Source organism: Chelonia mydas, chromosome 1 (genome assembly GCF_015237465.2).
Source record: "Chelonia mydas isolate rCheMyd1 chromosome 1, rCheMyd1.pri.v2, whole genome shotgun sequence".
Classification (NCBI taxonomy): Eukaryota; Metazoa; Chordata; order Testudines; family Cheloniidae; genus Chelonia; species Chelonia mydas.
The window spans coordinates 342,030,334-342,054,192 of record NC_057849.1 but is presented as its reverse complement, the minus strand read 5'-3'; the positions used below and the strand labels follow the sequence as shown (position 1 = coordinate 342,054,192).

Genomic DNA, 23,859 nt, shown 5'->3' with positions numbered 1-23,859 from the left:
AAGGCCTCAAGTTCAAGCACACAACCAGCTGAAGTAGAAACAAAAGCCATTTAACTCTAAAGAGATTACAGATAGCTCCTGTAGAGGGAGGTATTTTAGTTATGCCATTTACAATCGGCTTAGGTTCACTATGGTTAATACAATTACCTCCTACCACTCCTATGGAACAGTTTGTCTATCAAACCTAAAATTGCCTTTACTCGATAGAACAGGGGTGGCCAGCCTGAGAAGGAGCCAGAATTTACCAATGTACATTGCCAAAGAGCCACAGTAATACGTCAGCAGCCCCTCATCAGCTCCCCAGCCCCCAGCGCCTCCTGGCAGCCAGCAGCCCCCAACAATCAGCGCCCTCCCCCCCCACCCCCGTCCACTGCAATCAGCTGTTTCATGTGCGCAGGAGGCTATGGGGGGGAGGAGCAAGGGCATGGCAGGCTAAGGGGAAAAGGCAAGGGCCTTGGGGGAAGGGGTGGTGTGGGGGCAGGGCTTGGGGCAGAGAAGAGGGTTGAGCAGTGAGCCCCCAGCACATTGGAAAGTTAGCATCTATAGCTCCAGCCCTGGAATCAGTGCCTAGGTAAGGAGCCACACATTAACCTCTGAAGAGCCGCATGTGGCTCCGGAGCCACAGGTTGGCAGACCTGTCCAAGTGTGTGTAAGGTCACCTTCTAGTGGCCGTGGTGTACAGATAATCCAGAAGAGCAAGGGCAGGAGAGGAAGAAGAGAGAAGGAATTATTATGGTTTGAGGAAGAAGAAGAAAAGACAATTTCCAAGGTTTTGGGAGAAGCGAGCACAAGCCAACATACAACCTAAAAACAGGAGTTTGGGCATAAATAACACATGTCCTTCTAAGCCTGGCCAGGGTGGCTTTAGGAATAAACGTAGATCGTTGTCTACAGCACCACAGGAACAGTACTAGACTACTAAGGTCCCTCATCACCAAGCCAGTCCTGAACTTGTCTTTTCCATCTGCGGAATTCTTTGTACTTGGTCCCTCCCTCCCACAATCTATCCGCATTTGTCCTCGGTAATGCAATGTGCACCAGGCATCTGACTGTTTCTGGATTAGCTCCCAGAACTCTCTGCTCTGGTGCTTTATTTAAAAGCCTAACTGTAAAGGCTTTTGGTAATCACATTGGGAAATTAAAGGTGCTAGATGAAGAAACAGGGTAGACATCCAAAAGAGATTTTGGTACACTATCTCTGCACCACACCCTCTGAATGCTTACAGCACCTATTTATAGTTAATGGGATTTGGGCACAGGTCCCACGAGCAGATTACACCACTCACAATGAAGGGGTCAGGATTCACTGTACACCTTTCAACAAACCCCTTGAGTTAACCTCCACTCCGCATACATTACTCACTTCTCTTGATCTCTTCCAATTTCTCAATGTATTTGGTCAGGCTGTTTCCTACAACAGAAAACAAGCACTTTGTAACAGATTGTTTTTATAATAAGAGTTTTCATAACATGAATGCTTAAACGCTTATAAAGGGAGAAGACTGGATTCTAGCAGCCTAGCAACTCTGGGAGAAGCAATGCTTGCACCAGCTCCCCCCTTACCATGATGAGTCCACCCAATACCAAAAAGGAACAAGGAAGGAGTTTCTCCTCTTAATAAACATCTCTCATGGTGAGGGGGTCTAGCTGAACAGCCAGGTCAGGCAGAAAACGGGCTGAACTGACGCAGGCAAGCAACCACGGAATGGGCAGTGCTCAGTAGGTCTAAGCCTGTAAATACTTGGGAGGAGGTGGTCTTTGGGAGGCTCAGTGGCTAGCAGGAACTCAAATTGTTTCGCACAACCTTATTTTTAAAGGATATGTTTAATTGCTATGCAGTAAGCCAGCGAGCATTCCACTTAATTTATTAGAAGAATTTGCAGTAAAGTGATGCAAAGGCATCCACAGTCTGCCAACCAAAACAGCAGCACGCTTATAAGTGCCGAGAGGGCTTGTGTGCAGACTACTGGTTCCACTCAGAATTCCCCAGCCAATTAAAAGCACACGTGGTTTTGGCAATGCTTTGCAGAATGGAGACGTGATCGTTACAAAGGATGTTATCTGGGACATCTACAATGTGATTCGAGGAGGGGACTGGGAGTCACAACTTCGGGGTTCTATTCCTGGCTCTGACCACTACTTCTAAGTCATTTTCTCTCTCATTACTCTGTGACATAGGGGTAAGTATTACTGCGAAAGATTCTGCTCTGTTACCCCAGTGTAAATGCAGAGTAACTTCCTTGACTTCCAGAGTTACTCTTCATTTACACCAATTAATGAATCAGAATTTTCCCCAATGCTACTTACCCCTACCTCACAGAGGGACTGAAGTTTAGATGTTTCATGTCTCAATTTAGATTCTTTGGTTTCTTGGGCAAGAACCATAGGCGCTGACTCCGTGGGTGCTCTGGGTTTGGAGCACGCACAGAGAAAAATTAGTGGGTGCTCTGCACCCACCGGCAGCCAAGCTCCCCTCCCTTCCCACCCCACCTCCTCCCCCGCCTCCATTTGGCCACTGTTTGGCCTCTCTGGTGGGGGGGAAGGAGCGGGAACGTGGCGCGTTCAGGGAGGAGGTGGGGAAGAGGCGGGGCCGGGATTTGGGGAAGGAGTTGGAATGGGGCAGGGAGGGGGTGGAGTTGGGGCGGGGACTTTGGGGAAGGGGTTAGAATGGGAGTGGGGCAGGGCCTCATGGAAGGGGTGGGGTCGGGGCAGGGCTGGGGGCAGAAGGGGGTCGAGCACCCACTGGCAGAAGCTGAAGTCAGCGCCTATGGCAGGAACTCTGTCTTTCTATGTGTTTGTTCCGTATTCAAGGTTTGTTAAGTACTACCATAACCTACATAGTTTATAATAAATATCTTAAGTGTCTGGAGCCCCTCGGACACAGTCACAGTTTATACTATGTCAGATGGAGCAAGTCTGATCTCTACCAGGAGAATATTTTTTAATTTCATTCAAAGGTCTGGTCTCCACCTGAAAAGTAGGTCGAACCACGTACATTGCTTGGGGTGTGAAAAATTCACACACCAAACCCCCCCAAGAGACATAGTTAAGTTGACCTAAGCCTGAGTGTAGACACCACTTGGTCAATGGAAGACAGCAACTGCCTCTTGCGGGGGTGGATTAACTACAGCAATGGAAAACCATTTCTGTCGCCATAGCAAAAGTGTCTACACTACAGTGCTACAGCAGCAAAGCTGCAGTGCCATAGCTGTGCCACTGTAGCATCTATAGCTTAGACAGAGCCATAACCCGAGCACTGGTCTACACTACAAAGTTAGGTTGACTTAACTACGTTGCTCAGGCCTGTGAAAAATTTCATGCCAAGAATTCTTCCATCAACCTAGCAACTGCCTCTCAGAGAGGTGGATTTACTACAGTCACAGAAGAACTCCTTCCTTTGCTGTAGAGAGCATCTATACTACAGTGCTACAGCAGCGCTTAGCATTTCTAGTGTAGACATATCCTGAGATGGACAGGGAGACACTGAAGGTTAAGCAATATAGTCCTGTTTCCAGTGTTAACTTGGCTTCTGCATTCTAGATCCCTTAGAGGAGTGAAAGGAAGACTATTAACAGAACATTTACAACAATTAAGATAAGAAAACAATTAAGATACAAATAGGGATTTAGGTGAAAACAGGCTCAAGAAGAAAACTAATTCTGGAAGTATCCTGAAAGTTCTGATGTGGGATTTGAGACAATAGAGATGAGGTGGTGGAGGAAAAGAATTGGGAAATGAGGTTAGATTTTTAGATTGCTCCCAAGACAAGGTCTGAGATGGGCTGAAAAGGTAGATAAAAAGGACACTCATACACGTCAAAGAGTTCAGTCTTTGACGCATTTGTTAACTGGAAATATTGTGTGGTCAAGGAGTGACTGTGTGAAATTTGGGTCCTTTTAACAGAGGAAAATCTGGAGATATTGAAGACCCATCCCCTTAGCCTAGCATTTAGTTAATTCTTTACCTGCCTTTTGTTTTGTTTCTTACATTGTGATGCTTTAATAATTTCTAGCATATTATACTCATTTGAGGGAGATGCATTCGGGAGTATCTGCCCTAGAATCAGCATCCAATGACATTTCATAATGGGAAAAGATAAAAGGACCACGGTTAGATTCTTAAGAATCCAGAGAAGGAGGATAGTTCCATCAATGGCTATTAGCCAAGATGGTCAAGGATGCAACCCCATGTTCTGGGTGTCCCTAGGCCTCTGAATGCCAGATGCTGGGACTGGATGATAGGGGATGGATCACTTCATGACAGCTAAAGATTATATATGATCATAACTTCTATAGTCAGTCACATGGGAACTCATCCCACCTTCTCCCACTCCCCCAGTTGTGCATTTACTTTAGAAGGGACGACTGTCATCTAGTCTGACCTGCAACTTCTAACACATGCCATACACAGAACTTCCCCAAAATAAAGCCTGTTTGAACTAGACCACATATGTACACTAGCGTTAAGACTACAACTCAAGAGTTGTAAAGAACCCATCACACAATAGGTAGACCCTGGCTATTAAATGACAGCTAAGATAGTGGAGAGGGTAACATGATATATCTACAAGTATTCAAATCGTGAAACAACAAGGCAAGAAAATAACTTAGGATGGTCCAACGGGGCATAACTAGTTGTAGTGGAATGAAAATGAAGGAGCAAAAGTTTAGGTTGTATAATCAGGAAAAAAATTAACAGGAACCTATTAACTGGTGGCATAATTTACAAGGGAAAGTGGTGGAAGCATCATTACTTAAGACATTTAAAAAATCATCAGACAAGTCACATGAAATGCACAAAATATAATTCTGTGTTAGCAAGGAAAAGGATGGGGAAATGGAAGGGGGAAATCTAACAGGGGCCATTAAAATACTAGCTGTAATTTCAAATCATGGGTAAAACAATAGCATCTATAAAAAGGATACACTAGAAAAGTCAGGGCCATGAATTTTACCGAGCACTGTTACATCAAGGGTCTGACATCAACAGTCAGTTGAAAGGCTCCAATTATGACAAAAAATTTGAAGTTATTTCAGTGCAAATTTTAAATAGCTGGCTGAACACAGGCAATTAGAGGTGTAACATAACATACTTGGGTATAATTTGACATCCGATTAGCTGATTCTTACACAAGGTGATATTTTCACTTACCTGTGTCAAGGCGAGATTTTATGTGTTGATATTTAGGATTCTGTGGAATTCTTTTGGTCAAACACTGTTTAGGGGTGGAAAAAAGACAGGCCTTGACTATGTTGCCATGTATTGGCTGCAGGTGCTGCAGCCCTTTAGTGAGATTGCTTCAACCAGTCTCTCTGGAAGGGCCCTAAACAGCTGTAGAAAAAAATGTGTACGGGGGGACACAGAGCTGGGCCCCACATCCCTTACAGATAACTATAGCCAGAGAAAGCCTGAACTCATTTTAAATGGCCTCAGTACCTCAGTCAGCAAGCTTGTTTGATGGTGAAACACCTGAAGGCCCCTTGCTCTGGGGTAAAAGAAGGAAAACGCTTTAAGCTCTCAACTTCCATTTCAGGATCCCCCCACAGTATAATTTCTCCCCCTCACCCATACAAAGAGGCCGCAGCACAGGGCCCCCCAGGGGATTCTCCCTCCAACGCTCCCCCCCCCCCCGTCTGCTGGCAATGTTCACCGTCCTCCCCCCAGAAACCTCTCCCAGCTCCTCCAGGGACCCGTGGGATTCCTGCCTGAATCTGGTTCCACCTCTAGCCCCTCTCCCGGGATCATCCAGCCTCAGCCCCCTTGCCCTGAGCTCCCCCGCCCAGGGGCTTCATCACCCCCCCCCCCCCCGCCCCAGGATCATCCAGCACCAATCCCAGGACCAGCCCCCAGGTCTCAGGGTTTGTTCCCCGCCTCCCACGAATTTATTTCTCACCTCCCCCCCCGGGATCATCCAGCGCGGCCCCTGGGGCCCCCGCCCCATGGGATTCGTTTCTCACTCCCCTCAGGATCGGGGCCAGACCAGCCCCCTCCCAGGGATCCCCGGCCCGGCCCGGCCCGGCCCGGCCCGGCCCCAGACGCGGCCCCCGCGCTCCGCTCTCTCACCTCCGGGTCCCCGATGCGCCTCCTTCCCGACATTTTTTCAAACTGGCAGCTGAGCGGTGACACCAGCCCCCCCAGCACCGCCCCCTCCGCCTCGAGCGAGCCCCCCCCCCCCCCCAACAACCCGCCCGCCCATTGGCCGGCCGCCGGGCCGCGAACCAATCACGCGTTCCCTTGCTCGCGGAGCGGGAGGTGGGGCCCGGCACGCGCGGACAGCGATCAATGGTAACCTGGCAACGCGGGACGCCGCTGCCGCCGGCCGCATTGTGCCGCGGGGCCGGCGCGCGCTGCTGTCTCGCGCCGCAGCAGAACCGCCGAGGGCGCCCTGCGCTCTGGGGACCCCGCCCCCTCCACGAGCGGCTCGCGCCCAGCTCGTGTGGCTGGCCCCGGTCCGTCCTCTCGGCGGCCCCCCCTGCAACCTCTCCCACGGGGCTGCCCCCGCCGCTCCCTCCATTGCAACCCCCCCCCCAGCCCCGGGGCGGCCCCCCGCCGCTCCCTCCATTGCAACCCCCCCCCCAGCCCCGGGGCTGCCCCCCGCCGCTCCCTCCAATGCAACCCCCCCCCAGCCTTGGGGCTGCCCCCCGCCGCTCCCTCCAATGCAACCCCCCCCCCAGCCTTGGGGCTGCCCCCCGCCGCTCCCTCCATTGCAACCCCCCCCCCCCAGCCCCGGGGCTGCCCCCCGCCGCTCCCTCCATTGCAACCCCCCCCCCCCGCCACCCCGGGGCTGCCCTCCGCCGCTCCCTCCATTGCAACCCCCCCCCGCCACCCCGGGGCTGCCCCCCGCCGCTCCCTCCATTGCAACCCCCCCCCGCCACCCCGGGGCTGCCCCCCGCCGCTCCCTCCATTGCAACCCCCCCCCCGCCACCCCGGGGCTGCCCCCCGCCGCTCCCTCCATTGCAACCCCCCCCCGCCACCCCGGGGCTGCCCCCCGCCGCTCCCTCCATTGCAACCCCCCCCAGCCCCGGGGCTGCCCCCCGCCGCTCCCTCCATTGCAACCCCCCCCAGCCCCGGGGCTGCCCCCCGCCGCTCCCCCCATTGCAACCCCCCCCCCGCCACCCCGGGGCTGCCCCCTGCCGCTCCCTCCATTGCAACCCCCCCCCAGCCCCGGGGCTGCCCCCCGCCGCTCCCTCCATTGCAACCCCCCCCAGCCCCGGGGCTGCCCCCTGCCGCTCCCTCCATTGCAACCCCCCCCCCAGCCCCGGGGCTGCCCCCCGCCGCTCCCTCCAATGCAACCCCCCCCCAGCCTTGGGGCTGCCCCCTGCCGCTCCCTCCATTGCAACCCCCCTCCGCCCCGGGGCTGCCCCCCGCCGCTCCCTCCATTGCAACCCCCCCCCAGCCCCGGGGCGGCCCCCCGCCGCTCCCTCCATTGCAACCCCCCCCCCCCCAGCCCCGGGGCTGCGCCCCGCCGCTCCCTCCATTGCAACCCCCCCCCCCGCCGCCCCGGGGCTGCCCCCTGTCGCTCCCTTCATTGCAACCCCCCCCCCCCCAGCCCCGGGGCTGCCCCCTGCCTCTCCCTCCATTGCAACCTCCCCCCTTCTCCGGGGCTGCCCCCTGCCGCTCCCTCCATTGCAAACCCCCCCGCCGCTCCCTCCATTGCAAACCCCGCCCTGCCCCGGGGCTGCCCCCTGCTGCTCCCCCCAGTGCAACCCTCCCCCCTCGGCACTGGCCCCTGCCACTCCCCACACTACAAACCCTCTTCCATGGGACTGCCCCCTCCCTGCCGCTCCCACCACTGCAGCCCCCCCTCTCGGGAGCTGTCCACTGCCACTCCCCACATGCAAACGCCCTTCCCCAGGGCTGCTGCCCTGATTGCAAACCTGCCTCCCCAGGGCTGCCCCTTGCCGTTCCCCCCACAGCAGACCCCCCCTCTCTGGGGCCGCCCTCTGCTGCGCCCCCCCCCGCAACCCGCCCTCCCCAGGGCTGCCCCCTCCATTGCAAACCCCCTTCCTCGGGGCTGTCCCCTGCCGCTCCCCCCATTCCAACTCCCCCCACGGCTGCTCCCTGCCACTCCCCCCACTGCACCCCCCCCTCCTTGGCACTGCCCCCTGCCACTCCCCCCACTGCCAAACCCCCTTCCCAGGGCTGTTCCCTGTCTCTCCCTCCACTGCAACCCTCCCTCCCTCCCTGGGGCCACTCCCTGCTGCTCCCCCGATTGCAAACCCGCCTCCCTGGGGCTTCCCCTTGCCGCTACCCCCCCATAGCAAACCCCCCTTTCCCTGGGGCCGCTCCCCTCATTGCAAACCCCTCTCCCCTGGGCTGCCCTCTGCCGTTCCCCACATGGCAACCCCCTTCCCCAGGGCTGTCCCCTGCCGCTCCCCCCACTGCAAACCCCCTTCCCCGCGGCTGTCCCCTGCCGCTCCCCCCACTGCAAACACCCCTCCCCGCCTGGGACTGTCCCCTGCCACTCCCCCCACTGCAAACCCCCCTCCCCGCTCGGAACCATCCCCTGCCGCTCCCCCCATTGAAAACTCCCCTCCTGAGGGCTGCCCCTGCCGCTCCCCCCATTGCAACCTCCCTCCCCTGTTAACACTGTGGGAGCTGCTCCCTGTGTCCCCCACATTTGCAAACCTACATCGCCCACTAATACTATACGGCTGCACCCAGCAGCTACCCCTCATTTCAACGGCAAGCCTCCCTCCATCTCCTTTGGCTACTCCCTGCAGCACCTCCATCTCCTTCCCCTTTCAAAGCTAACTCATCCAAGTGATCCCTTGTGACTGCTCCCTGCAAGTTCATCCCACTGCAGGCCCAGCTGGCCCCATCTCCTGCATTTCCCTCATACTTGTAAACTCAACTCTCCCTTCCTTCCCTTCAGCTGCTCCTGGCAGTTCCACCCATTGCAAACCCAGGCACGCCCAACTCAAATGGGTGCTCCCTCCAACACCCCTACTTGCACCCCATAATCTCCTGCAGTCAAAATTTAGCTGCCTGCAGATCACCCACTAGAAACCAACTCTGCACCCATCAATTAAACTACTATGGCTACATCCTGCACTGCCACACCCTCCATCCGCACTCTCCCCCACAGGTCCAGCCCAGACAACCAAAGCCTGCGTATAATCTACTGGGAGGGACAAATCTGTCTGCCCCAATTCCAGTCCCCCTGGGACATGGCAGGGCAGGAAGGGCTGCGTGAGCACTTTTGTGTTCACATTCTGCCTAGGAGAGACCGAAGAAAGAGGGGAAGGGAGAGAAAACAAATCCAGTGGAAATATATATAGAAAATGGGGGGTTAGAAAATTAAAGAAAAACAGGCTGTTAAAAATGAGAAAGTGGGAAAGAAAAATTCTACTGAGGAAGTAAACACACTTCATATATCACCTACAGAGCCATATATTTGAGCCAGTCCAGTTCTTGGGAAGGGTATTTCTATTCCTATAACATTGCACAGGCTTCCCCTTATCTAGAAACCCAACTGAACCTCCCTGGGAGAAACAACGGGGAACAAAAAGTTGTGCAAACGAGCTCGCTTTGCTGACTTCCCCTAAGAATCATTTAGCTTTGTTGGGTCCTGGCAATTCCAACCAAGTCCTTAACGCAGTGTAATTTCATGCCTGTTCCTTTGGATTATTCATTGGAAAAGGAGGTGGGCAGAGATTTGAAAGTCTGACTGAGATGTTAAACATCTCATTGGCAGCACATAGCAAAATCCTTCTTCCTGGAAGAAGAAAAGACTGGAAATCAGGAGTCTAGTTTCCTCCCTGGCTCTGTCATGGCCGGAGTATAATTCTTGTCAAACAGGACTGTTTGTAGGTGTCCAATCTGGGCCTGACTCTCAGAGGTGCTCAGCATCCACAACTCCAAATGAAGTCAATGCAAAGTAGGAGTGCTCAGCACCTGTGAAAATCAGGGCCCACCTGTCTCAAATTTGGCACCCAAAATCAGTGGTCGCTTTTCAGTATGTTGGCCGGTCTGTGTCAGCTGCAAACTGAGGCTAATGATACTTACACACTTCAGAAGGAATCTGTAAGCATGAATTCACTGTGGGCCTAATTCAAACGGGACACACTCCCCCTGACTTCATGGGCTTTGGACCAGACTCTGATGTTTGAAAAGTGCTTTGAGATCCTCAGATGAAAGGCATTCTATACAGTAAGGGCAACATATTATACTACTCTAGGGAGATGGTTTAAACATTCAGGTCCCCTGCAGATTCTCCTCTTGCACAAAGATCTTAGTAAGGATTTAACTAAAAAGCACATTAAAAAGCCTTAAAATATAGAGGACAGATTTGGCACGATGGCCATCAAACCATTCCAGACTTGAAGGACCCCACACTTGCTTCAGGCCCTTCATTGAAATGAATACAAAATAAGTGCAACTTGGCAGATTGGAATGCTGGAAAGTTTTCAGTTCTTGATTTTCCATTCAGCGCTGCCAAGCCAACCAGACTGTTTCCCCTTCACTGATTTCCTTTTCTTACCAAATTATTTATCTTTGACTGGGGTTTCTTCCTAAACATCCCAGCTAACAATACTTTGCACTGATATAGCACTCATTATGTGAGGATTTCAAACTGCCTTACAAAGTTTAATTCAGCCACCCAAACCCTTTGTGAAGTATCTATCTATCTTAAGGGTTTTCTTTAGTGCTCAGCACCATCGTATCATCATGTCTAGATGCTGTTTTACATATGGGGAAACTGAGGCATGAAGTGGTGGCATGTTTTGCCTGGGGGCACAGAGTGAGTCAGTGAGCGAATGAGACTGGAACCCAGGAGTCCCTAGCCTCTGTACCAACCACTAGACTGCACTGCTTCACCATACTGGCTTCTCACAGTCTCCCCTCTGCTGTCGAGTCAGAGGATACTATGCTTTAAGAATAAAAATCCCTACATCTATGCAGCACCTTTCACTGCAAAGAGCTTTAAAAACTAAGAACTTCATTCTGCAGCAGCTCTGCCTGTGGAACACCCATTGGCATAGTCAGTTTTTGTCATAGGTGTGTCATGGTCTGGCATGGTTCATGCCCGTGAGAGCCAACTTCACGGCAGACTATCGAAGAGCAGGGCACATACCCCACGCCGGTGGCATGTTCTATAATTAGATTTCACCGACCCAGTAACAAATGTGAATTCCTGGATCACTGTAGCAGTTTTACCATGGAGTCACAGACAGTCCCCTTGGTGCTCTCTAGTCTGCCTTGCCACCCAGGCAAGCGTGACTTAGTGATAGCTGGTTGCTATACACCAAAAATCCCAAAATATTCAGGTTGCTCCGAGTCCCAAGAAATCAGTCACTTACCCCAGATCAACTTGTACCTTAGCTCTCACACCAAACACAATGCTCACAGCCAATCCTATAGTAAACTAACTAAGGATTTATTAACCAAGAAGAGATGAGAGACTTATTTACAGGTTAAAGCAGGCAACATACATGCACAAATGAGTTAGTCTGTGGTTCCAAAAAGTGATACAGATGCTGTAATCTGTCCACTGAATGTCTTTTAGGGCTAACCCAGGCCAAGCAGCATGGGGATCTCTTTGCTTATGTTTAGGGTTGCCAACCCTCCTGGATTGGCCAGGAGTCTCCCGGAATCGGCCTCAATCTCCCAGTTGCTATTGAAAGCAACCCGGGAGATTTTAATAGGTGAAAAGTCTGGTCAGTGGTGCAGCAGGGCTAAGGCAGGTTCCCTACCTGCCCTGGCCCCGTGCAGCTCTCGGAAGGGATTGGCATGTCTGGCTCCTAGATGTAGGGGCAGCCGGGGGTCTCTGCACGCTGCCCCCGCCCTGAGAGCTGACTCCGCAGCTTGCACTGGCCAGGGACCACAGCCAATAGGAGCTGTGGTGGTGGTGCCTGCAGGCAGGGACAGCGCACGGAGCTGCCTGGCTGCCCCGAGCCTAGGAGCCACAGGGACATGCCGCCACTTCCAGGAGCTGCCTGAGGTAAGCCCCTCCCGCACCACAACCCAGCCCTAAGCCCCCTCCTGCACCCAAACTCTCTCCGGAGCCCACACCCCAAACCCTCTCCCACACAGCAACCGCTTGCCCCAGCCCTGACCCCCCACCCGCACCCAAACTCCCTCTGAGCCTACACCCCAAACTCCCTCCCACACTTCAACCCCCTGCCCCAGCTCTGAGCTCCCTCTCACACCCAAACACTCTCCCAGAGCCCAAACCCTCTCCTGCACCCCAACCCTATGCCCCAGGCTCAGCCCGGAGCTCCCTCCCTGACTCCAAACCCCTTGGCCCCACCCCCCCAGCCCGCACCCCAACCCCCTACCCCAGCCTGGTGAAAGTGAGTGAGGGTGGGGAAGAGCGAGGGACAGAGGGATAGGGGATGGAGTGAGCAGGGGCGGGGCCTCGGAGAAGGGGAGGGGCAGGGGCATGGCCTCGGGGAAGGAGTGGGGCAAGAGTGTTTGGCTTTGTGTGATTAGATAGTTGGCAGCCCTACTTATGTTTAGGAATCTTTGCCCCTCAGGCTCCAGCCAGCATAAAAGAGATTGAGTTTCTCCTTGTCAGGGATTTTTATCCCTTCCATTCCAGAGTCCAGATTGATGGGATAAACTCAGGTGTAGGTCTCTCCTTCCTGCAAGAAGTTAGGAATACAATCAACAGGGCCTCTCTCCTTTGATGCTACACAATACAGTAGAACCCGGTTTATCTGACCCTCCATTATCCGGCTCTCCATAACCGAACAACCAGCGCACATAGGTCCAGAAGCGGGTGATCTCTCCTGTGGCCACTAGCTGGTGCTGCAGCTTCGCACTTTCCCATTCTCCGGATTATCCGATCTGGCCCTGGTCCCAGTTAGATCAGATAAACAGGATTCTGCTGTACCTCCTTTGCCTTCATCTTGTACGCTGGACAAGCCCTTTACCTTAATTAATGTTTCTTTTCCCGTTTGGTGAGTTGCACAATTACAGAGGTTTACAATGCAAACACTCAGTGTAACTTTACACATGAGCTACAGCGGTTATAAGTGAGATCAATACATGCAGCATCCTACAAGCATTTTATAAAGTCTAAACACATCAATTTTACATCTAAAATCTATTTTGATAAGGGGTAACCCAAAGGTAAGCAAGACTGGGGTCCAGTTATGCATTTGTCAGTGTTCAATGAGGCCTGGGGCCTTGGCATAAGTTGGCACCTGATCAGCTTGCATCACAATAGGAATTGTCAGATTGCATCAGACCCAAGGTCCATCTAGCCCAGTATCCTGTCTCTGACAGTGGCCAGCACCAGTTGCTTCAGAGTACGGTGCAAAAAACTTGCAGGAGCAGATGTGGGATAATCTACCCCATACATAGGTTCTCATTCTGATCTCCAATAGTTAGAGACTGGCATAAGCCCTGAAGCATAAAGTTTAAATATCCCTTCCAAAATTGTTATTGTCATTAATTAGGATAGCTCTGGATGTTCTTGACATCCATGTAAATATCTTCCAGTGGAGCTGCTACAGAATTGGTTCATACATATAGGGATCACGTCACCTGCTACTGAAATGCAGCCAGTTCTGGGGTGGAAGGCCAATACTGAAACAGACAACTAGCACACCTCAAGGAATAAGGTGAAGTGGGCAGGAGGAGACTGGAAGGTGAACCGGGGGAAGCACGTTAGAGCTCGATAGAAGGATAATGACTTAAAATTCATCAAAATGAATAAACAAGTCTCTGGAGGCTAGAGGTCTAGCAGATGTTTAGAAGAAAGCTGCATAAAGAAACTTTTCAAATGCTGACAACCCATCAACTCTTGAGAAAAGTGCTGGAGGTCTATAATAGCCACAAATGTCAGGAGTGCTGTTTTCTGTCCAATCTGTCAGATGACAGCAGTGCTCGCATCACACCATGTGGGGACGCTGGGTCATCAGATCTTAGTTGCAAGAAATAAGTCCTCATTTGGTAATAACTCACGCAAGGGATATGCTCCCTGAATTGATCTGAAGGCCTCTGCCTTCTCCTCTTGCCAGTCCTTCAAAATACCCTTCTGCCACAACGTCTGAAAGAAATCAGCCAATTAATGACCATCTGATTGACATTTGGGGATAGCTGGCCCTGACTTAATTTATAAACAGAGGGAGTTTGCCTGGGAGTTCGCTTAGGGGGAGTTTCCACAGAGTTTTTTTTTTTGTTTTTTTTTTTGCCTTTCAGTCTTCTGTGAGCAGTAAATACAATGTCTGAAGAGGCTATTAGAAGGAAGATGCTATGGATAGTGAGCGATCAGCTGTTGTGACCGGAACAGGATGTGCCATGTTTGTCTTTCTCCCAGAGGATAGAAGCGACTTCGTCTGTACAAAGTACAAGCTGGTCTCCATATTCGAAGAGAAGGTTAAAGGACTAGAGACCCAAGTATCAACCCTGCGTTGCAACAGAGAAAATGAAGACTTTCTGGGTAGAACTCAGCGTTTGGTGTTATACCAATAAAATAAAAACCAGCAGGATCTTATTAAAGGGAAAAAGGCAAAATACCACATTTATTGTGAATACAGAAAGAATCATAGTAAGCAGTTAGTTATAGCTATAACATTCCATTCAATCTCATATTTATTCACACATTCATTCATACAAACACACACACACAGGTTCTGCAAGGTTGTTATCATAGTTACCAGCCTTAGAGTTGCTCATGCCAAGCCACTGGCCAGGTGGCCTGGACATGTGGAGGGAGCAGGGCCTTGTCAGATGCTCATCTGATGCTCCTGGAAGTTGGTTTGCAGAATCAGACTCCAAAGTTCTCACTTTTTAGAGTCTATTTTTATAGGAATTTCTTCCTATGCCAGTCTATGGGAATTGCTTCATCATGCTGTTGCTGAATCAATCAGCAGATAGCACATTCCTGACGGCTCCGTGCTGCTAGATGTTATCTTGTTCTTTGGTTCTCCCATTCTTGAGGCTGTTGGGTGGATTCCAGTCTGCCCTCCGGGGGTCCTCTGGTTCTTTCCACTTGACGCCTTCTTCAGCCAATTGACACTGGATTCTTAGGCTGGCACCTCCCTGATCATTCAATTATTATCCACACCAAGCATCCATCCACATACATCCTCTATCTCTATTTTAATCACAACTGTTAATACAACAAAAGGGTGGGGAGTCTCTGGGTGCTGTTTCTGTTAGAGTATTGCTTTGGATCTCTCTCTCTCTGTGAATTGCTTTGAGAACAGACTCTGTCTTAGAATGCACTAACACAATTAGCAGCTTGCAAGTTTCACACATAGAGGGAGAGAAACAGTACCAAAAACCAAGAGACCTCTTAATTAGTAATACCCTGGAATTGAAACTATGGGGATTCAAACTCATTTGTGATTTTAATACAGAACTTCTTTAATATGATCCAACATTGGTACTGCAGGCACAACATGATGAAGAATCAGAGAGGGCAGTACAGAATGGGGAAGAAAATTGGCAGCATGTGCCCTCCAGAAGAAGAAAGAGGAGAACCCATGTACCCCCAATATAGATAGAGGTAAGAAACCATTTTCAGGTTCTCTGCACAGGTACTACAGTGGAGAATGGTTTGGAAGAGTCATCTGAGAAAAGGGATCAGAAGGAGACGCCATTGACTGGAAGGCATGGGATGCATTGTCCTAGGGATGGGGGGGTTCCACGACCACCACTCCAAAGAGGAGGAGACGGGTGGTGGTGGTCGGGGATTTCCTCCTAAGGGGGACGGAGTCATTCATCTGCCCTCCAGACCAGGAAACTCGAGAAGTGTGCCGCTTGCCTGGAGCTAGAATTCAGGATGTGACAGAATGTCTGCCAAGACTGATCAAGCCCTTGGGATCACTACCCCTTCCTACTTCTCCATGTGGGCACCAATGATACTGCCAAGAATGACCCTGAGCGGGTCACTGCAGACTACGTGGCTCTGGGAAGAAGGATAAAGGAGTTTGAGGTGCAAGTCATATTCTCGTCTATCCTCCCTGTTGAAGGAAAAGGCCAGGATGGGACCATTGATTTGTGGAGGTGAATGCATGGTTACGCAGGTGCTGTCGGAGAGAGGACTTTGGATTCTTCGACCATGGGATGTGGTTCCAGGAAGAATGATTGCTAGGAAGAGATGGAATCCACCTAACGAAGAGAGGGAAGAGCACCTTCGCAGGCAGGCTTGCTAACCTAGTGAGGAGGGCTTTAAATTCAGTTCGCCCGGGGGTGGAGACCTAAGCTCAGAGGTAAGTAGGGAAGTGGGATACCGGGAGAAAGCACAAGGAGGTGGCCTCCTGATACATAGTGAGAAAGCAGGGCAATCGGCTAGTTATCTTAGGTGCCTGTACACAAACGCAAGAAGCCTGGGAAACAAGCAGGAAGAATTGGAAGTCCTGGCACAGTCAAGGAACTCTGATGTGATTGGAATAACAGAGACTTGGTGGGGTAATTCACATGACTGGAGAACTGTCGTGGAGGGGTATAAACTGTTCAGGAAGGACAGGTAGGGGAGAAAAGGTGGGGGAGTTGCACTGTATGTAAGAGAGCACTGTGATTGCTCAGAGCTCCAGTATGAAACCAGAGAAAAACCTGTTGAGAGTCTTTGGGTTAAGTTTAGAGGTGAGAGCAACAAGGGTGATGTTGTGGTGGGCGTCTGCTCTAGACCACCGGATCAGGAGAATGAGGTAGACGAGGCTTTCTTGGGACAACTAAGAGAAGTCTTCAGATCACAGGCCCTGCTTCTCATGGGGGACTTCAATCACCCTGACATCTGCTGGGAGAGCAATACAGCAGTACACAGACAATCCAGGGAGTTTTTGGAGAGTGTTGGAGCAACTTCCTGGTGCAAGTGCTGGAGGAACCAACTAGGGGCCATGCTCCTCTTGACCTGCTGCTCACAAACAGGGAAGAATTGGTAGAGGAAGTAGAATTGGATGGCAACTTGGGCAGCAGTGATCAGGAGATGGTCGAGTTCAGGATCCTGACACAAGGAAGAAAGGAGAGCAGTAGAATACGGACCCCGGACTTCAGAAAAGCAGACTTTGACTCCCTCAGGGAACTGATGGGCAGGATCCCCTGGGAGGCTAATATGAGGGGGAAAGGAATCCAGGAGAGCTGGCTGCATTTTAAAGAAGTCTTATTGAGGGTGCAGGAACAAACCATCCCAATGTGCAGAAAGAATAGCAAATATGGCAGGCGACCAGCTTTGCTTAACAGAGAAATCTTCTGTGAGCTTAAACACAAAAAGGAAGCTTACAAGAAGTGGAAACTTGGACAGATGACTAGGAAGGAGTATAAAAATATTGCTCGAGCATGCAGGGGTGTACTCAGGAAGAACAAAGCACAACTGGAGTTGCAGCTAGCAAGGGATGCGAAGGGTAACAAGAAGGGTTTCTAGAGGTATGTTAGTAACAAGAAGAAGGTCAAGGAAAGTGTGGGCCCCTTACTGAATGGGGGAGGCAACCTAGTGACAGATGATGTGGAAAAAGCTGAAGTACTCAGTGCTTTTTTTTGCCTCGGTCTTCACAGGCAAGGTCAGCTCCCAGACTGCTGCACTGGGCAGCACAGCATGGGGAGGAGGTGAGCAGCCCTCTGTGGTGAAAGAACAGGTTAAAGACTATATAGAAAAGCTGGACATGCACAAGTCCAGGGGCCAGATGCAATGCATCCAACGGTGCTGCGGGAGTTGGCTGATGTGATTGAAGAGCCATTGGCCATTATCTTTGAAAACTCGTGGCGATCGGGGGAGGTCCCAGACGATTAGAAAAAGGCAAATATAGTGCCAATCTTTAAAAAAGGGAAGAAGGAGAATCCGGGAAACTACAGACCAGTCAGCCTCACTTCAGTCCCCAGCAAAATCATGGAGCAGGTCCTCAAGGAATCCATTTTGAAGCACTTGGAGGAGAGGAAGGTGATCAGGAACAGTCCACGATGGAGTCACTAAGGGCAATTCATGCCTGACCAATCCAGTTGCCTTCTATGATGAGATAACTGGCTCTGTGGATATGCAGAAAGCAGCGGACGTGATAGATCTTGACTTTAGAAAAGCTTTTGATACGGTCTCCAACAGTATTCTTGCCAGAAAGTTAAAGAAGTATGGATTGGATGAATGGACTATAAACTGGATAGAAAGCTGGCTAGATTGTCGGCCTCAACGGGTAGTGATCAACGGCTCGATGTCTAGTTGGCAGCCGATATCAAGCGGAGTGCCCCAGGGGTCGGTCCTGGGGCAGTTTTGTTCAACATCTTCATTAATGATCTGGATGATGGGATGGATTGCACCCTCAGCAAGTTCGCACATGACACTAAGCTGGGTGGGAGGTAGATATGTTGGAGGATAGGATCCAGAGTGACCTAGACAAATTAGAGGATTGGGCCAAAAGAAATCTGATGAGGTTCAACAAGGACAAGTGCAGAGTCCTGCACTTAGGATGGAAGCAGCCCATGCACCGCTACAGGCTGGGGACCAACTGGCTAAGCAGCAGTTCTGTAGAAAAGGACCTGGAGATTACAGTGGATGAGAGGCTGGATATGAGTCAGCAGTGTGGCCTTGTTGCCAAGAAGGGTAATGGCATATTAGGCTGCATTAGTAGGAGCACTGCCAGCAGATCGAGGGAGGTGATTATTTCCCTCTATTTGGCACTGGTGAGGCCACATCTGGAGTACTGCGTCCAGTTTTGGGCCCACCAGTGCAGAAAGGATGTGGACAAATTGGAAAGAGTCCAGCGGAGGGCAACGAAAATGATCAGGGGGCTGGGGCACATGACTAACAAGGAGAGGCTGAGGCAACCGGGCTTATTTACTCTGCAGAAGAGAAGAGTGAGGGGGGATGTAATAGCAGCCTTCAACTACCTGAGCTAGGCTGTTCTCAGTGGTGGCAGATGACAGAACAAGGGGCAACGGTCTCAAGTTGCAGTGCAGGAGAATAGAACATAGAACAAAAAATCATGCTGTCAAGGAGAGGTAATTTAACCTATTCTCCCCAACCCAGTGATGGTACAGTATCTGTTCCCACTATGAAAGCTCCTTATGGATCATCACATTATAGTGTAGGTGCATATCTTACAGTCTAGTAGTAACTCCTCATTTGGGGGCTTTTCACTTATTTAAATGTTTTTACACAATTTTACACATATTTAAATATTTGCAGAATAAGAGCCTTAGAATTCCCTCCCCAGAGATTCAATCTCTCATTCTCTCTTCCTTTTCTCCGTCTCCCCTTTTCTGGCTTCATTCCACACAAAGTGATAAAATGGTGATGGATAATCTAACCTCAGCTCTTTGTTTCTTTAAATCAATGATGAACTTCTAATTTTTTTCCTTGTGGCTTCCCACCAATTGCTCTGTTTGTATCTATTGAGTGGATTCATTTTTTAGAGACTTCAACCAAATGTTTTTTTCTGTAAATTTATACTTTCTCATAGTGTAATTCAGAAAACAAACAAATTAACCACCAAAACATATCAGTGGCTCAGTCCTAATTATCTTTCCTTCCTAGTGCCGAATGTCCTTATTGGTCGAGTGAAAAGTGGCCCTACTTTTCACTCAATGGCATGTCCCTGTCTGTAACGTGATCACTTTTGACACGGCATCTGATCAAAACTGGAAAACCCGAGAAACCAGATTTCCACTGGTGAGGAAAATTAGACCTACATTGTCCAATTGGTGCTGCAAGTAGAGGAATCTCTGGCACCATCTGCTTCTTCCTACACATAGTGCGGGGAGTAGCTAAATGCACTACTACTCTCTCTACTCTTGGGGGAATTCTGCACCACTGTGCATGCACAGAATTCATGTCCTCCACAGATTCCTTGGCTTCCTCAAAGAAAAAATGACTTTCACACAGAACCCTCTCAACCCACACCTGGATTCCCCCACACTAAGCCCCTCCACACTTGGATCCTGCCTGGCTGAGCCTGCCTGCCCAGACCTGGTGCACTTGGCATGGAGGGCAGGGCCCTGGGGTGTTTCTGGGACATGCTCGGTCCTTGTGCTGTGCAGGGTTGGGTGCAGCCTCACTGCTGAGCCATGTCTCGGGGGGTGGGGGTGGTGAGAGCTGCAGAGTGATCTCCTACCTCTGTGCAGCCAGTGGCCTGTATTCCCCAATGCCATACTGGAGCCTCCACATTTATCTGACAAATAAAATGTGCAGAATTTAAAAATATTGTGCGCAGAAGTTTTATTTTTTTGGCACAGAATGCCCTCAGGATTTCTCTCATTAGATGTACGGCTCAGCCTACATAAACTACAAAGGGTGCGTCCTCTAATTATGAGGCCAAGTCTACATTATAAAATGTATATTGGTGTAACTACATCGCTCATACCCCTGAGTAACCCAGTTATACTCACCTTACTCCCAGTGCTATGTCGACGGGAGCACTTCTCCTGTCAACATAGCTACTGCCTCTCACAGAAGTGGATTAACTACACCAATGGGAGTTGTTTTCCCATTAGAAAATTAGATCAGCTTAACTACATTGCTCCGGGGTATGAAAAATCCACACGCCTGATTGGTGTAGTTATGATGACCTAAAGCCCAGTGTAGACAGTGCTAGGTTGGCAGAAGAATTCTTCCATCAACCATTCCCTCTCAGTGAGGTGGATTACCTATGCTGATGGAAAAACCCTTCTTGTTGGCATCAGCAGTGTCTACACTGAAGTGATACAGTAGCCCGGCTGCAGTGTTGCAGCTGTGTCACTATAGGTTTTCAAGTGTAGACAAGTTAGTTGTATTCAAATCAGCAGGGCCTGACCTCTTAGAATACTTGAGGAACTGGATGAAGAGATCTTTGTACCATTAGCAATTATCTTTGAGAACTTAAGGAGGATAGGAGAGATCCCAAAGGATGGGAAAGGGCATACAGAGTACATATCTATAAAGAGGGAATAAGGACAACCCAGAGAATTATAGACCAGTCTGCTTAACTTTGGTACCCGGGAAGAATATGGAGCAAATAACCAAACAATCAATCTGTAAGCACCTAGAAGTAAATAGGGTGATAAGTAACAATCAACATGGATTTGTCAAGAAAAAATCATATCTAACCAACATAGTAGCCTTGTTTGACAGGATAATAAGCCTTGTGGATGGGGGAAGTAGTAGAGATGATATAGCTTGACTTTAGTAAGGCTTTTGATACTGTCTCACATGACCATCTCTAAAGACACTAGAGAAATAAAAGCTAGATGGGGGTGGGCAAACTATGGTGCGCAGGCTGGATCTGGCCTGCGAGCCATTTTAAGCCGGCCCGTGAGCTCCCACAGGGGAGTGAGGTCGGGGTGTGCACCACACGGCTCCCAAAAGACGCGGCATGGCCCCGCTCCAGCTCCTACGCGCTCCAGTGGCCCCCTCTGGTGCTCCAATGGGAGCTGCAGGGGCAGTGCCTGCGGACAGGGCAGCGTGCAGAGCTGCCTGGCTGCGCCGCTGCATAGGAGCTGGAGAAGGGACATGCCACTGCTTCTGGGAGCCGCTCGAGGTAAGCACCACACAGAGCCTGCATCTGGAGTACAATTTCCAGTTCTGGTCATCACACTTCAGGAAAGATGTGGACAAACTGGAAAAAGTCCAGAAGAGAGCAACAAAAATGATTAAAGGTCTAGCAAATGTGAGCTATAAGAAAAGATTGAAAAAATGAGTTTGTTTAGTCTAGAGAAGACTGAGGGGAGATCTGATAACAGTCTTAAAGTATGCAAACGATTGTTATAAAGAGAAAGATGATAGGACAAGAAGTAATGGGCTTAAATTGCAGCAAGGGAGATTTAGATTAGACATTAAGAAACCTTCCTAACAATAAGGGTAGTCAAGCACTGGGACAAATTATCTAGGATGTGCGTGGAATCTCTGCCACTGGGGGTTTTTAAGAACAGTTTGGACAAACACTTGTCAGGGACTGTCTCTAATACTTAGTCCTGCCTCAGTGCAGGGGACTGGATTAGAGAGGCTATTGAGGTCCCTTCCTGTCCTACATTCCTATGATTCTATGCCTACAATGAAGAGCTGCAACTGCAGTCTGCATCCCAAGTACTGTTGCTAGCAGCAGGGTGCACGCATGTTTTTAGACAATGTGATCAGACCACATTCCATTGGGTACCAGACTATTTTAGAAAGAAAATATTGGAAAATATATCCTTAAGGCCTGATGATGTTGCCCCCACTAAAGTCAGCAACAAGATTCGCTATGACTTCAATACAGTCCTTGTTTGGAATACTGTTGAATTGCTTGATTGACCTGTTAGGTCAGTGCCGAAGTTTCTTTGTGGTACCTGTACAATGAAAATTAACTCCATTCCTGGTGCACAAACTGCAACAGCAGATAGCTCCTGCACAGACTGGTTTGCCTGAGGCAAAGAGTTGCAGCAGCTGCATGTTAAAACCCGCATACCTAGTACAAAGAACTGTAGTAGCAGGATGAGTACAAAGACCCACAACTGTGGAGGGATGTCTGCACACCTCGAGCAAAAAACTGCAGCTGCTAACGGATGCATGCGAAAACCTGCATGCCTAGTGCAAAGACCTGCAGCAGGAGAGGTGTGCATGCAAATTCCTACATGCCTAGTGCAAAGAACTGCAGCAGCAGAGGGAAGCAGGAAAAGGCCTGCATGACTAGCACAAGGAGCTGTACCTCGCCCGCCCACTTCCTGGATCCCAATAAGGCAAGGAGCTGTACCCGCAGCGATGGCATGCATTTTCCAGTGCAAAAAGCTGTTACCAGCATCCGGCACCCAGGAGGCATCCCCCTTGCAATCAGAGCCGCAGAAGCCTGCGCAGTACCACCGCGCCCCAGCAGGTGTCGATGGCGCCCGACCTCCGTTGCGGGACTTTCTAGCGACGCTGGGGAGGCTCTATGGGAGGGATGGGCTGCTGGGTGGGCCGCGCATGCGCATTCCGACGCCCGCGGGGGGCCGCCCCGCCAGCAGCAGGGAACCCGCCTTCCGCCCTGAGCCCAGGTAACCGGGGTGCGAAGCGCGCGCGCCCAGGAGCCCCTCAGCGGGGACTAGGCGCGGCTCCTCTGTCCCGGGGGGCGGGGCCTGGCTCCCCCCCCCCGCAGCCCCAGGAACCTGGGCTGCCCCTTGGGGGGGGCTGTGTCCTGGGGAGGGGCGAATGGGGGGGAGGGGTCTGTGCCCCTGGAAAGGGGGCGTGGAAGGTGGGGGGACGCTCTGCCTCCCAGAGGGGGAGGAGTATGGGGGAGGGGCTGGTGGAAGTGCTCTGCCCCCTAGAGGTGATGGGGGGGGGGGCCTGTTTCCTCTGAAGGGGTTACATGGGGGGGCTGTGCCCCTGACCCCATAAGTGAGGGTGGGGTCAGGGGGTGGCTGTGCCCCCTGGAGAGGGTGCATGGGGGGCTCTGTCCCTCCCTGAGGTGAGGGTGGAGTTGGGGGGAGGTTGTGGCCCCTGGAGGGACTGTGCCCCCTGAAGGGGGTACATGGGGGGATGTGCTCCTGCCCCCAGAGGTGATGGTGGGGTGGAGGAGGGCTGTAGCCCCTGGTGCATGGGGTGAGGCTTTGTCCCGTCCCAAACTGTTCTGACAGCATTTTGTTTTTCTCTCTTGCTAAATACTAAGCACTTGGTCTTGTAAAGAGTTGTCTGCTGGGGCATATCACGCAGCTCTGTGCAGGATGGACTTGGGACTGGTGACCTATCGATCGTTAATGCTATAATTGCACAGTTACACTAGTGTTCTCCGGGAGACTCCCACAGCATGGGGCTCTCTCTAGGGGCCTCTCTAACTCGGTGTGGGTCTGGTTTGGGGTCTGTGTAAAGTTAATTATTTATGCTTTTGTTTGCATTTTTAAGACACTTTTGTAGATTCTGCTGAATGCATGTAACATTGAATAATGTAATAGTGAAAGGCTAAGACTCGCTCTGGAGGCTGAGACGGTGCTTTGGCTGACTGTATACAAGAACGTGTGGGGAGAACCAAGCTTAGATATTGTGACTGT

The 23,859-nt window shown here is 51.0% G+C and overlaps 2 protein-coding genes across 6 annotated transcripts in view; one reads left to right on the top strand and one right to left on the bottom strand.

The window, feature by feature from the left end:
• Positions 1 to 22,894, bottom strand: part of CEP41 (centrosomal protein 41) — a 41,653-nt gene extending 18,759 nt beyond the window's left edge. The window contains exons 1-3 of one of the 2 annotated variants that reach the window (XM_043521143.1): positions 22,590 to 22,894; positions 5,152 to 5,215; positions 1,364 to 1,411 (exon numbers count right to left, since the gene is read on the bottom strand). In XM_043521143.1, coding sequence (XP_043377078.1) covers positions 1,364 to 1,411; positions 5,152 to 5,215; positions 22,590 to 22,655 — 178 coding nt within the window. In that variant the 5' untranslated portion in view covers positions 22,656 to 22,894. Of the gene's footprint in view, positions 1 to 1,363; positions 1,412 to 5,151; positions 5,216 to 6,063; positions 6,468 to 22,589 lie in introns of those variants that run through there. The other variant, XM_037889404.2, reaches the window with a different exon arrangement.
• Positions 22,783 to 23,859, top strand: part of MEST — a 31,881-nt gene continuing 30,804 nt past the window's right edge. For 3 of the 4 annotated variants that reach the window (XR_005223826.2, XM_027818307.3, XM_027818308.3), the window contains exon 1: positions 22,783 to 22,869. Coding sequence is in view for 2 of the 4 variants with exons in the window: in XM_027818307.3 (XP_027674108.2) it covers positions 22,799 to 22,869 (71 nt within the window). In the remaining 2 variants the exon portion in view is untranslated. Of the gene's footprint in view, positions 22,870 to 23,398; positions 23,847 to 23,859 lie in introns of those variants that run through there. The other variant, XM_043521155.1, reaches the window with a different exon arrangement.